This window comes from Chiloscyllium plagiosum, chromosome 4 (assembly GCF_004010195.1).
Source record: "Chiloscyllium plagiosum isolate BGI_BamShark_2017 chromosome 4, ASM401019v2, whole genome shotgun sequence".
In the NCBI taxonomy this organism is placed as follows: domain Eukaryota; kingdom Metazoa; phylum Chordata; class Chondrichthyes; order Orectolobiformes; family Hemiscylliidae; genus Chiloscyllium; species Chiloscyllium plagiosum.
This window is the reverse complement of record NC_057713.1, coordinates 135,495,852-135,510,131: the sequence shown is the minus strand read 5'-3', so window position 1 is coordinate 135,510,131 and position 14,280 is coordinate 135,495,852. Positions and strand designations below refer to the sequence as shown.

The 14,280-nt window shown below is 42.4% G+C and overlaps 1 protein-coding gene across 1 annotated transcript in view; it reads left to right on the top strand.

Moving 5' to 3' along the window:
* LOC122549458 (clavesin-1-like) overlaps positions 1–14,280 on the top strand; it is a 68,892-nt gene that overhangs the window by 27,574 nt on the left and 27,038 nt on the right. The window contains exon 4 of the mRNA XM_043689311.1: positions 2,635–2,855. Within this exon, the coding sequence (XP_043545246.1) occupies positions 2,635–2,855 (221 nt within the window). The remainder of the gene's footprint in view (positions 1–2,634; positions 2,856–14,280) is intronic.

Here is a 14,280-nt window from a genome sequence, read left to right as displayed (position 1 = left end):
TAGAGGTTTACAAAATTATGAGGGGCATGGATAGGATAAATAGACTAAGTCTTTTTCCTGGCGTGGGGAAGTCCAGAACTAGGGGGCATAGGTTTAGGGTGAGAGGGGAAAGATATAAAAGAGGCCTAAGTGGCAACTTTTTCACGCGGAGGGTGGTACGTGTATGGAATGAGCTGCCAGAGGAAGTGGTGGAGGCTGGTACAATTACAACATTTAAGAGGCATTTGGATGGGTATATGAATAGGAAGGGTTTGGAGGGATATGGGCTGTGTGCTGGCAGGTGGGACTAGATTGTGTTGGGATATCTGGTCGGCATGGACGGGTTGGACCGAAGGGTCTGTTTCCATGCTGTACATCTCTATGACCTCCTTGACATGTGGTGCCCAGTCCTCGGCTCAGGGCTCTAGTTCAGGCTGAGCTACTCTCTTATTTAAATTCAAACTAACATCCTGTTTACAAACCGAGCAGTGCTAATTAAAAGGAAAATGATCATAATTGAAATAACTCCTCAGCCTTTCCGAAATGATTAAGGAAAGTAACCACAGTCTGACGGATTATTATTTTTATTCTGAAACATATTGCAGTTTTCAGAAAGATGGCATCCATTTATTGTTGCTTGTAAACTACATCTGTGAATCAAACTTCGATTGCAATCCACTTTTTGTTAGTTCTTTCTGAAAGTTCATTGCAACTCTTTTTGCAGTAGAAGTGAAATTGGCCATTGCCCGTGCTATAAATAGGTTCATAGTAAATCAGTGACCCAGTTTACAGTGCCCCGACTTCCTTAACCAATTAAATCACTGCTTAAAACTGTAAAATGCTTCTCAGCTGACTAAGCATCGATCATTTGGGTAAAACATTTCATTGATAGGTAGATAAATACAAGAATTGAAGGAGATGTTGTCAAGCGGAACGGAGGAAGAGACTGGAGAGTTTCCCTGGAGAAATGAACAAGGATGGTGTAGTGATTAGAACCAGGTGAATCTCATTGACTATGAGATCCCTAATTGGGGTTGTTAACCTGGGCCAATGAGGGAGCCCTGGCTGACAGGTATAAACTAAGGATTCAGGAAGTTGCCTGACTTCTGGGACTGACTCGGAGCTGGCTGGTCACAGCCAATGTACTGTGTATATTAGATAAAGGGTGACTTGGCGACGGGATACCAGCCTCTGTACAGTTACTTCTGATGGGTTAATTGGATTTATAATCATTTTTCAGTTTTGTGATAAACATTGTGCACTTAAGAATTGCTGTATCTTAAATTGAACATTTTACTGCCATTGAGCCATACTGCTTTGAGCATTCCCATTCTGAACATCAATTTTGACTGAGTGGCTGAAAAGACACTGAGGAGGTGAATTCCTCTTGGGAAGGACTTCACAGAATTATCCCGAAGTGGAAACGTATATAACAGCGCATGGTGGATTACATTGCTAAACCACTATTGTATTATTTCACCCAACATATTTATAAATGTTTGCAAATAAAACAATTTATAGAACAACCTAAACAAGACAGGTGGAGAGTATTTTGTTCGGATAAGTGATTGTTCGAATAAGTAATTGTTTGGATAACTGATCTGATCGTAAACAAAGGAAGCCATACTGATCTAATGCTGTGCTCAACCAGAGTGTTTGTTTAAATCTACAATTTTGATGAGTCTGCTATTTAAACGAGCTAATCTTTGCATTTTACAAATTACAGGTTAAACTGAGAATGACTAAACCCTTATCGTTGCATAAATATATCAGGGCGGCACGGGGGCACAGTGGCAAGCACTGCTGCCTCACAGCACCAGGGACCTGGGTTCAATTCCCGCCTCAGGCGACTGACTGTGTGGAGTTTGCACGTTCTCCCCGTGTCTGTGTGGGTTTCCTCCGGGTGCTCTGGTTTCCTCCCACAGTCCAAAGATGTGCAGGTCAGGTGAATTGGCCATGCTAAATTGCCCGTAGTGTTAGGTAAAGGGGTAAATGTAGGGGAATGCGTTTGAGTGGTTGCTCTTTGATTGGTCAGTGTGGACTTGTTAGGGTCAAAAGGCCTGTTTCCACACTGTAAGTAATCTAATCAACAATTATATTAAAAAGAATATGAAATTCCAGCATTAAACAAGGTCCTGAACAGCTTCTATGATCACAAGAGCATTTGTCAGTTTCTAGGAACTCAGTGTCATGATAGAAAAACAGAAACACCACCCTGCACATGTATTTACTTTCTCTGCCATTTTGTTCATGAACGGCCCAGTGAAGTGACGGGAATAAAACCCTTACTTTTGCAGAGGGCTGTGTAACTAAGCCTTCCCTAAAAAATCTCCAGCTGCTGATGCTTGAGCTGCTTGTGTTTCTTCGTTTATGCCAGCGCTTTCACATTTATTTCAGTACCGGTAACCCGAATACACTGACCCTCTTTGATGTAACGTTTTTGCGGGATCTTGAGATCTTCTTCGGATAATCCGAAATTTGGATAGTTGAGGTTCAGATAACCAAGGTTGTTCTGTATGCAGGTTGAATATGTGATCTTAATTGAAGTAAATAGTAATTGAATGGACACGTTAGGCTTTCTAACATCGAACACTATTGATTCGAATTTATTGTCTATATGATTGTGTTTTACATAATCATTCTTTTTGTTTCTAGATCTTTCTTCATGGGAACAATTTGAACAATCTGCATCAGCTGATCCACCCAGAATACCTTCCATCTGAGTTTGGGGGCACTCTGCCTCCCTATGACATGGGAACCTGGGCACGAATATTGCTTGGTCCAGAGTATAATGATGACACGGAATATCCCTACAGCTATTACAGTTCAATGCTGGATCACCATGACGGGGATTGTTCTCCCAAGCAGATGAAGAGGTTTGTGCAGTCTAATTATTTTACCATTGCATAAATAAATTTCCATTGCAGCTTTCACAATCTGCCCTTCTGTACCTGTTGTCTTGTACTGTATTTTATAATAATGTCAAATTAAAATCACCCATTAGGTTAGTGGGCAGATGAACCATGCCTTGTGGCATTGAAAGCAGACAGGGCCAGTGTACAGTCACAGGCCTGACCTGAACTTGGCTCATCTACTGACCAGGCCTGAGCATCCACTGACCAGGCCTGAGGATCTACCGACCAGACCTGAGCATCCACTGACCAGGCCTGAGGATCTAGGTAAAAACAACAATTGCAGATGCTGGAAACCAGATTCTGGATTAGTGGTCCTGAAAAAGCTCAACAGTTCAGGCAGCATCCAAGGAGCAGCCTGACCTGAGCTCGGCTCATCTACTGACCAGGCCTGAGGATCTACTGACCAGGCCTGAGGATCCACTGACTAGGCCTGAGGATCTACTGACCAGAAAGATCAGCTGAGCGTTTTCCTGCTGGAGGGTTCATGACAGTAAGTGAGGGTGGGATGTGCCTGAAACCCTGGAGTTAAATAACCACTCAACATTTGCCATAGGCTAAAACATGAAATGTGGTCACTTGGAAATGTACCAGAGGTTAGTCAGCTTCTCTGACCTCTGTGCCAGTGTTGTCTCACTACTGACAAGAGAAAGCATGAGACTGCAATCAATGAATAAGGATCTTATAGTGAGCCCTGGAATTCAGGATTTATTAAAATAAATCAATTTTATTGTATTCAACAGGACACATTTCCAAAGTGACTGTGAAATCATGATCTGAATCTGTGTTAGGAATATGAGCTGAAATTAATTTGAGAGGCTGGGTGTTTCATGCAGTCTTAGATCCTGAATCAGTTCTGTATAATGTACAATGGAACCTCACCTGTAACTATACGGCGCTCAGTGGGGACCTAGGTTTGATTCCCACCTCAGGTGACTGTGCGGAGTTTGCACATTCTCCCAGTGTCTGTGTGGGTTTTCTCCCACAATCCAAAGATATGCAGGCTAAGTGAATTGGCCATGCTAAATTGCCTGTAGTGTAAGGTGTGTTAGTCAGGGGTAAATTTTGGGTAGGGGAATGGGTCTGGGTGGGTTACTCTTTGGAGGGCTGGTGTGCACTTGTTGGGCCGAAGGGCCTTTTTCCATACTGTAGGAAATCTAATCTAAACTCTCAGGGAGAAATTTAGACTTCACTGTCACACTAAGTCCAATTCCACCCTGGAGAAAGTGAGGACGGCAGATGCTGGAGATGAGAATTGAGAGTGTGGTGCTGGAAGAGCACAGCAGGTCAGGCAGCATCAGGAGCAGGAGAATCGACGTTTCAAGCATAAGCCCTTCTTCAGGAATGCTGATGGACACTTTCGATTCAGATTCCACCTTCTCTGTTTTTGTGGAACAATTCCTTACCTCTGTTGGGAGTCTTGCTACTCTATTGACTGAGATCAGAAAATGAGCCTGGAAAATGTTGACAGGGTTAGGGTGTGCCTGAAATGTGATGAACTAACATGTGGGGTGGTGATGCACTGTGTCACTGCACTGGACTTTATGATTGCAGTAAGGTAGATCCATTTCACTTTCCTATCACCAATTACATCAATATACTCAATTTAGTCCATATTTTGTGACTGGATGATAAAGACTCTTTAAATGATCATTTTTCACCATTGTACTCTATATCTTTCAGCCTATTGATCACTGCATACAAGATGTCAAAAATGATTTTTTTTTAAGTTACCTAGTCAGCTCACTCATGGTGTTCATCACTAGGGGTATCTCTGGTGGAATTACTACTTTTAATGGAATAACATTGGAAATGCACATAATATTTTCATGGGATTCTGCTATCTGATAAAACACTTTCCTCAAGTTGTAGACAGGATACCCAAGTTTTGTAAAATGAAAAAAATAGCTTTTTACACTGGATTGTACTGTGGAAACCTTAGAGGTCAAATTGACACTCCGTAAGGAAGTGTTCGAGGAACATAAGAACAAGAGGAGTTCATTCAGCCCACTGAGCCTGCTCTCTCATTCAGTTCGACCATGGCTGATCATTTATATCGCTGCCATCTTTCTGCATATCCTTTGATGTGATGGTCCCAGGTACAGGTTGTTCTGCTATAACCCACGTTTCGTCAACGCAAATTCCCTGTAATGTGATTGACAAATTAGGGACAATGATTCTAAAGAGCAAACTTTTAAAAAGTGTGTTGGCTGTAACGTGATTACATCACTAACATTTTAAATGCTGTTTCTAAAGTACAATTTTTCCAAAATGTGGGGTTGCACAAGAATGCAACCGTCACGTTATAGAAGACCTACCCACATCGAACAATTTCTGTTTTGAATGCTCAATAACTGATCTTCTGCAACCCCCTGGGTTAGAGACTCCCAATGGTTCATCACTCTCTGAATGAAGAAATTTCTCATCTCAGTCTGAAATGGCTAACCCTTTTTATTATGAGAGACTATGTCCCCAGGTTTTGGACTTAACAGCATGGGAATATAGAAAGATATTATATGTAATTGTGCTGTTAAATTATTCAGCCAGCTTCTTCAAAACCTATCGGGGAGTCTTGGCAACGTGGAATTCGTACTGTGAAATCAGGCTGCACAGGAACTTGAATATCAGATTTAGGCTGAGGTACCATGGAAACAGAAATGTCTGGCATCTGTTCTAACAGCTGCTGTTGGTACAGTTACCAGATAACCTCATTACGAATGCTTGCCTGAGCTCCAAAGATAGATTAAGTACTTAGGCAATGTTGATACAGGAAAACACAAGCTTTATTTTATTGATATCTTTATTACCTTTTAATAGGTTATTGTTCCTTTCAATAGTATCCTTCAGCTTCTAGATTTTGCAACCAAAGATTAAGAGATGCAAAGTGGGTAACGTTTTGTCATTAACACTATAAATAGTTAAGGTTGATTGACACTTCTCTGAAGGTATTAACTGAGCAGCTTTTTCATGCAGATGGTCAAAGCTTCTTTACTTATTGCCAGTTTCTTTAAATTTCAAAAACTTGCCACAATTAACAATGGTTCATTGATTCTGCACATTGTGGATATTTGGAAGAGTAAGTATGGTATATGCATGGGTGTTAGGGAAGGGGGGTGAGGATGAAAAGGGAGAATGAGGAGGGTGATGGAGATACCAGGAGAAGCGAGGGACCATGGGGAGATGAGAGCTTGGTAGGCAGTTGGAAGCTTTGGGAAAGGGGCATGAAAAGAATGGGGTATGTGGAAGAGGCAAGGAAGATAGGGGTAGTATGGAAAGGGAATAAGAGATGAGGGCAGAATGGCAGGTATGAAGAGCATGAGAGATGCAAGGAGGTGAGGGCTAGACTGTGATTGACAACAAACAAGAGGTAAATGTAATCATTGCCAATCCCACAAATGTCTCCAGGTGCAGTTCATTAATTGGATTGATGTCCCAGTAAATTGTTTTTGGTTTTTCAGGCTGCCTTACCATCCATCTGTCTCCATAGTAATGGAGGATAGAGGCCCAACTCTGTCCTGGCCCTATCTCCCCAGGGTCTTCGACATGGACACAGCTTGGTGGAGTTAGGAATGCATCACACATTTGAACATAGTTTAAGAAGGGTTTGGCTTATAGGCTGTATTGGTATTTTTTTCTCAATGATAATAAAATCTTTACTTCAGTGTTAATAGTACAATCAGTGACTATATTACAGATATAGTGGCAGATTCTCACTGTAGTAACTACACAGAGACTGGTATTGCATCATCAAATCAGCCTTTATTTACAGGTAAACAGTCCTTGGCTTCCATACTGCCTCGTTCAGAGTCAGCTCTCAGTGTGTCAACTTCTCTGGCACTCACTTTATAAATCTGTCAGCCAGGGCTCCCTGATTGGACCAAAATAACAGCCTCAATCAGGGAATTCATATTCTATGAGGTCCACTTAGGTAACCTTGTTACAATCGCTCGACTAATGTTAGCATTACTGGATCACAGTGCGGTAGGAAAGCGGTACTGATGACATTCCTTAGCCTGGGACCTTCCTCACTGGAATTGACTGTAAAGTTGATACATTGGCTGTGTTTCTCTAGATATTGTTTTCTTGCCTTTTTCTCACTTGTGTTTGTCCCAGGTAAAGGAGGTGCCTTTCCACAGACTTCTCAACGATCGTACCAGTGAGCTTTTCTCTGATATGTTATGGAGAAGTGGCTGTGGACTGGAGAAAGGTAGAATATAGAGCAGCACAGCACAACACAGGCCCTTGATCATATCATAGATTCCCTACAGTCTGGTAACAGGCCCTTCAGCCCAACAAGACCACACTGACCCTCCAAAGGTAACCCACCCATACCCATTCCCCTACCGTATTACTCTACATTTACCCCTGACTACTGCACCTAACCTACACATCCCTGAACATTATGGGCAATTTAGCATGGCCAATTCACGCTGACCTGCAAATTTGGACTGTGGGAGGAAACCAGAGCACCCAGAGGAAACCCACACAGACACGGGGAGAATGTGCAAACTTCACACAGAGGCGGGAATTGAATCTGGGACCCTGGTGCTGTGAGGCAGCAGTGCTAACCACTGAGCCATGCCAAGGATCGACGAAGAGTTACACCCGAAAGTATGCTTCCTTCTTCCTCTTGACTAGATATTACACCTTCTGATGCTGCCTGGCTTGCTGTGTACCTCTACCTCTTGTCTGTCTCCCTCAGATTCCAGCATCTGCAGTTTCTTTGTCTCTACTACCACCACTGGCGGTGTACTCCACATACCCACCACTCTCTGTGTAAAGAACTTACCTCTGACATCTCCCCTAAACCTTCCTCCAATCACCTTAAACTTATGCCCCCTCGCGATAGACATTTCTGCCATGCATCCTCTCTAAAGTTTCCACAGATTTCCTGTAATGAGACGACCAGAACTGAACACAATATTCCAAGTGTGGTCTAACCAGGGCTCTGTAGAGCTGCAGCATGACCTCGTGGCTCTTAAACTGAATCCCCCTGCTAATGAAAGCCAACACATCATATCCTTTTTTAACAACCTTGTCAACCTGGGTGGCAACTTAGAGGGATCTATGGACATGGACCCAAGATCCCTCTGTTCCTCCACACCGCCAAGAATCCTGCCTTTAACCCTATAATCTGTATTCAAATTCGACCTTCCAAAGTGAATCACTTCACACTTTTGCAGGTTGAACTCCATCTGCCACTTCTCAGCCCAGTTCTGCATCCTGTCAATGTCCAGTTGCAACTTACAATAGCCCTCTGCACTACCCACAACTCCACCAACTTTCGTGTCATTGGCAAACTTATTAACCCACCCTTCCATATCCTCATCCAAGTCATTTATAAAAATCACAAAGAACAGGTCCCAGAACAGATCCTTGTGGAACACCACTGGTCACCGAGCTCCAGGCTGAATACTTTTCTCAACCACTACCCTTTGTCTTCTATGGGCCAGCCAATTCTGTAACCAGACAGCCAGATCTCCCTATATCCCATGCCTCCTTACATTCTGAATGAACTTATCAAACGCCTTGCTAAAATCCATATACACCACATCCATTGCTCTACCTTCATCAATGTGTTTTGTCACATTCTCAAAGAATTCAATAAGGTTTATGAGGCATGACCTGCCCCTCACAAAGCCATGCTGACTATCTCTAATCAAACTGGATTTTCCTCTCCAACAATTTGCCCACCACTGATGTAAGGCTGACTGGTCTGTAATTCCCAGGGTTAGCCCTATGCCCTTGCTTGAACAAGGAAATAACATTTGCCACCCTCCAATCATCTGGCACTACTCCAGTGGACAGTGAAGACACAAAGAGCATCACCAAAGGCGCAGCAATCTCTTCCCTCGCTTCCTGTAAATAGCCTTGGGTATATCCCATCTGGCCCAGGGGGTTTATCTATCCTTACGTTTTTCAAAATTTTCAACACATCCACCTTCTTAACATCAACCTGTTCCAGTATATCAGTCTGTTTCATGCTGTCCTCAGATATATTAAGGTCCCTCTCACTAGTGAATACTGAAGCATTCATTAAGGACCACCCCTACTTCCTCCAACTCTAGGCACCAATTCCCTCCACTATCCCTGATCAGCCTTACCCTCACTCTGGCCATCCTCTTGTTCCTTGCATAAGTGTAGAATGCCTTAGGGTTTTCCTTAATCCTACCCACTAAAGCTTTTTCACGCACCCTTCTCACTCTCCTGAGTCCATTCTTCAGTTCCTTCCTGGTTACCTGTAACCCTTTAAATCCCTACCTGATCCTTGCCTCCTCAATCTTAAGTAAGCTTCCTTCTTCCTCTTGACTAGATGTTCCACATCTCTTGTTATCCAAGGTTCCTTTAATCCACCATCCCTTCCTTGTCTCAGTGGGACAAACCTATCCAGCACTCACAGCCAGTGCTCCCTAAACAACCTCCACATTTCTGTTGTGCATTTCCCTGAGACCATCTGTTCCCAATTTATGCTCCACAGTTCCTGCCTAATAGCCTTGTGATTCCCCCTCCCCCAATTAAATACTTTCCCATGCCGTCTGCTCCTGTCCATCTCCATGACTATAGTAAAGGTCAGGGAGCTGTGTTCACTATCACCGAAATGGCCTCCCACCGAGAGATCTGACACCTGGCATGGTTCGTTGCCAAGATCTAAATCCAATATCCTCCTCTCGAGTCGGCCTATCTACATATTGTGTCAGGAACCTTACCTGGACTCGCCTGACAAAACTGCTCCATCCAAACTATTTAGATTAGATTACATTACAGTGTGGAAACAGGCCCTTTGGCCCAACAAGTCCACACTGACCCGCTGAAGTGCAACCCACCCAGACTTATTCCCTACACCTAACACTACGGGCAATTTAGCACGGCTAATTTACCTAACCTGCACATTTTTTGGATTGTGGGAGGAAACCGGAGCAAACCCACACAGACACGGGGAGAATGTGCAAACTCCACACAGAGATTTGCCTGAGGTGGGAATTGAACCCAGGTCTCTGGCGCTGTGAGGCAGCAGTGCTAACCACTGTGTCACCATGCCCCACATGTTGAACTAAGTAGGTTCCAATCAATATTAGGGAAGTTAAAGTCACCCAGGACAATGACCCTATTACTTTCCAAAATCTGCCTCCCAATCTGCTCCTCTGTGTGTCTGTTTCTATTGGGGGATCTGTTGAAAACTCACAGTAAAGTGACTGCTCCTTTCCTGTTTCTGACTTCCACCCATAGTGACTCTTCCCATGCAAGTGAAATAGAATCAATTCACTTTTTTTTAGATTACAGACCATTGGCTTTGATGACCACAGTGAGTGAGATTATAGAAGACCACAGTGAGTGAGATTATAGAAGACCACAGTGAGTGAGATTATAGAAGAGTGAGAGTATGGAGCAGAGGGTTGAAGTAAAATTCTGAAGAACAGCAAGTGCGGATTCATGATGGAGAGTTTGTGTCAATTGAAGTTAGTTATTTTCTTTGAAAGTATGACAAAAGAGCTTGTCAAGTCAATGAGTATGTTGAATTTGGGTTTCACTCAGGTCTTTGATCCAGTTCCTCCTGGGAATGATCTATAACTACTATGTGATTGAATGGCTGATAGATGTAATTATATAGAGGTCATGAACAACCTGGGAACATGTTATGTCTGGATTCCCGCTGAGGTCTGTTTGTTCAGTGAGCTTCAGAATAATGTGGGGCAAGGAGTCACAATCTTATCGGCTAACTTTACAGGTGATCGAGTTGCTGAAGGTAGTAGTCTCCAAACCTCAAAGTGGATAAGAGCTACAAGAGGATTTGGATATCCCTGGAAATTGGTTACATGGGTATTTAGGTGGCAAATTCAATGTAAATAAAAATCAGAGTCCTTTAGATGGGCATGAAAAACAACCTCTCAGAAGGGATGTAAATGTCTAAAATATACAGGGGGAATGATTGAGATTTGGAGGTCATGATTAACGATAAATTGGAGGCACCAGAACAAAACTAAGAGGAATGGAATAAATAAATCAGCCATTGCTACCTGTTAACGGTTAAATGGTGAACTAATTGGTCACTTTCCACATAATTGATACAAGGACATGTGGAATACTGTGCACAGCTGTGGCTACTGAAATACACAAAAGATGATTGGAAAGATTAAAAGGTGATAGATAAGAACAATTTGGAGATGTCGGTGTTGGACCAGGGTGTACAAAGTTAAAAATCCCACAACACCAGGTTATAGCCCAACAGGTTTAATTGGAAGCACTAGCTTTCAGAGCACTGCCCCTTCATCAGGTGGTTGTGACTTTTACTCAATTTATATCCTTTATGATGTCGTAAACCTCTATCAGATCACCCAAGCTCAGTTTTCTGAGCTCAGTTGCATCCTGCAATCAGTTTTAGTGGGTTTTTCATCTTCACTCTCAGACATGCTGAACTGTTAATTCTACACAAGGTTTTTTTGAGAATTTCACAGCTCACAGGCCAGCCCTGAGCCTGGACTCCAACAGAGGGCATCTGCTCATGAATGTTGACAGTCTTCTACATATAAAACATGCCGTTAACTTGCCTTGATAGTAATACAGCTAAAAAAAAAGTCTAACGTGTACTGTCCTCTCTGTTTCTAGCTCACACCTTCATTGATTTACTCAATTGCCTGTAACCTTGGTCTTCTTGCGGTGACTCCTGAACTGACTTGACTCACTGACAAAAACCTTGCAATAGTCCCTCCCCTATTGAGCAGAATTGTATGTCATTTCCTAGCAACACTTCAAACTGCATGGTCCATAAATGCTATCACTCATAGATTGCTGTCTTACTCAGTACAAAGAATGGATGCACATAGAGAATGTCATCATGTACAGCATTGTGACAATGCGTTAATTATCTAACACAAAGATAGGCCATCTGGCTCAAATGATCTATGCAGTTCTTTATAAACCACACCCCTCATTCCTTCCATCTACTCCATCTCAGTCCCTCAATATCTCTTTCCTATCTACAATGTAGTTTCCTTTTGAAAGCACTTTCTAAGCCACTAACAATAACCATTTCCCGTGTTAATAAGATCCATATTCTAAGTATGCTTCAAGTGAAGATGTTGCTCCTCACTTTCCAATCTTGTGTTTATTAATGACTCATAATTCTGAATCCTCATCTTCAATTCTCCCACAAGGAAAGTCTCCTCTCCATGCTGACCCTGTCAAACTCTTTCAGAACTTGGAGGAACACCAATAAATGTCACCAGTAAATGTTTTCTTTCTAAAGAAAAAGAAATTCTGAACTTGTCAGTTCTTCTTGTTAGCTGTAACATTTCAGCTCTGTTACTATCCTTGTAAATCTTTCTTTGCATTTTCTTCAGTGGTTTCTGTCCTCTTTATGGAAACCAGACAGTGCACAGTACCCCCCAAGTACCATCTGACCAGAGTTCTATTCAAGTTGAACAGAATTTACTACTTTTCAATTCTCTAACCTTAACAATAAATCATTGCTTTGTTAACATTTCAGCTGCTTTGTGATCTGTGATTGGCTTTGTTCCCCTGTATTGTTCGACTCCTTTGCTTTCTACACATTCTGTTCCTTATTTTCAAAGGTTTAGGTGATGTTATTATTTTTGTGACTGAAGTGCATCACCTCAGTTAACTCATCTGTCACTTTGTTACCTCTTGGCAAGTTTTCTAATTCCTTCTTGTAATATACTGTTTATTTTTCCTAAACCCCCAGTTTGGTATCATCTGTAGATTTTGATATTCAGTTAGTTATTTCTTAATTCAAATCACTGATTTAATTACAAGCAGCAGTGATCTCCTCTGGAGAAGTATTACTACCTAACTCCAATCTGAATAACTACTTTATAAACCTTCACTCTATTTCCTAATTTTTATCTAATGTGCTATCCATTCAGCGATATGCCCCTGACTCGACATGTCCTGACCTTTATCATAAATATACCTTGTGCTAACTGAACAAACACCTTTTAAATATGACTTCTTACTGCAGTACTACTGACTCCTTTTTATAAACAAGCTCTTTGAAGAATTTAACTTTCTCTAGATCCTTCCTTAAGTCAAGGGTCCAGTACCTCGTGTGAAGTGCTAGATGCAGGTACAGTCACAACATTGAAAAGACATTTGGACAGGCACATGAACAGGAAAGGTTTAGAGGGATTTGGGCCAAGTGCAGGCAAATGGGATTCATTTAGTTTAGTTTGGGAAGCCTGGTCACATGACTGAGTTGAATAGAAGAGTCGATTTTAGTGCTGTATGACTCTCTGACTCGATGTGATGCGACTGATGTGCCGACTGGGAGAAAGTGAGGACTGCAGGTGTTGGAGATCAGAGTCAAAAGGTTTGGTGCTGGAAAAGCGCAGCAGGTCAGGCAGCATCCGAGGAGCAGGAGAGTCAATGTTTCGAGCATAAACTCTTCATCCCAGATCCAACCCTCCAACTCAGCACCACCCTCTTGAACTGTCCTACCTGTCCATCTTCCTTCACATCTATCCACTCCACCCTCCCCTTTGATCTATCACCATCATCCCCTCACCTTCATCTACCTATCGCTTCTCAGTTACCTTCCCCCGTCCCCAGCTCCATCCACTTCCCATTTCTCTCTCAGCCCCCAAACCCACAAGCCTCATTCCTGATGAAGGGCTGATGGCCAAAACATCGATTCTTCTGCTTCTTGGATTCTGCCTGAGTGGCTGTGTTTTTCCAACACCATACCTTTTGACTCGGATATGCTGATCGATGTGAATGATGGTCATACCCCCTTAATGCCACAGTCCAGCACAAGACCCGAAATGTATGTTCCGATCCTGAAGGGGAGGGGGACCTGCTAAATTTACATTATGATGTGATTGGGGACCAGAAACTTTGTTACATTAAAATTTCACAGTTTTAATTCAAGTGACGTAAAAACAGAGTAAACTGTGTGTGTGAGTATGAGTGTGTGTGTCTGTGTGAGTATGTGTGAGTCTGTGTGTGTGTGTCTGTGTGTGTGTCTGTGTGTGTCTGTGTGTGTATCTGTGTGTGCGTCTGTGTCTGTGTGTGTGTGCGTGTGTGTCTGTGCTGGCACTTTACCACTCACATTGTTTACTTGAAATCTTTGCTTACAGACATAACAGATAAACATGTTCCCTTTATGTCCAAATGAATTAAGTGCCTCTTTTGGATCTATATATCATGTTTGATTTGACTCACTCATCTTCAATTCTTTCAATCTATTTCTCAGTGAAATGATTTTCAAATATTATCGTGGTGCATACAGAGTAAAATCTCAGAACAAACAAATCCAATTTCAGAAAGACATCCTCCCTCTATTCTACACTTCCTCCCAAACAAATGATCCAATCATATCAAAAGATGCAAAAAGCACAATCAAAAGCAAAAAGGAACCTTCCTGAATAAATCAGGT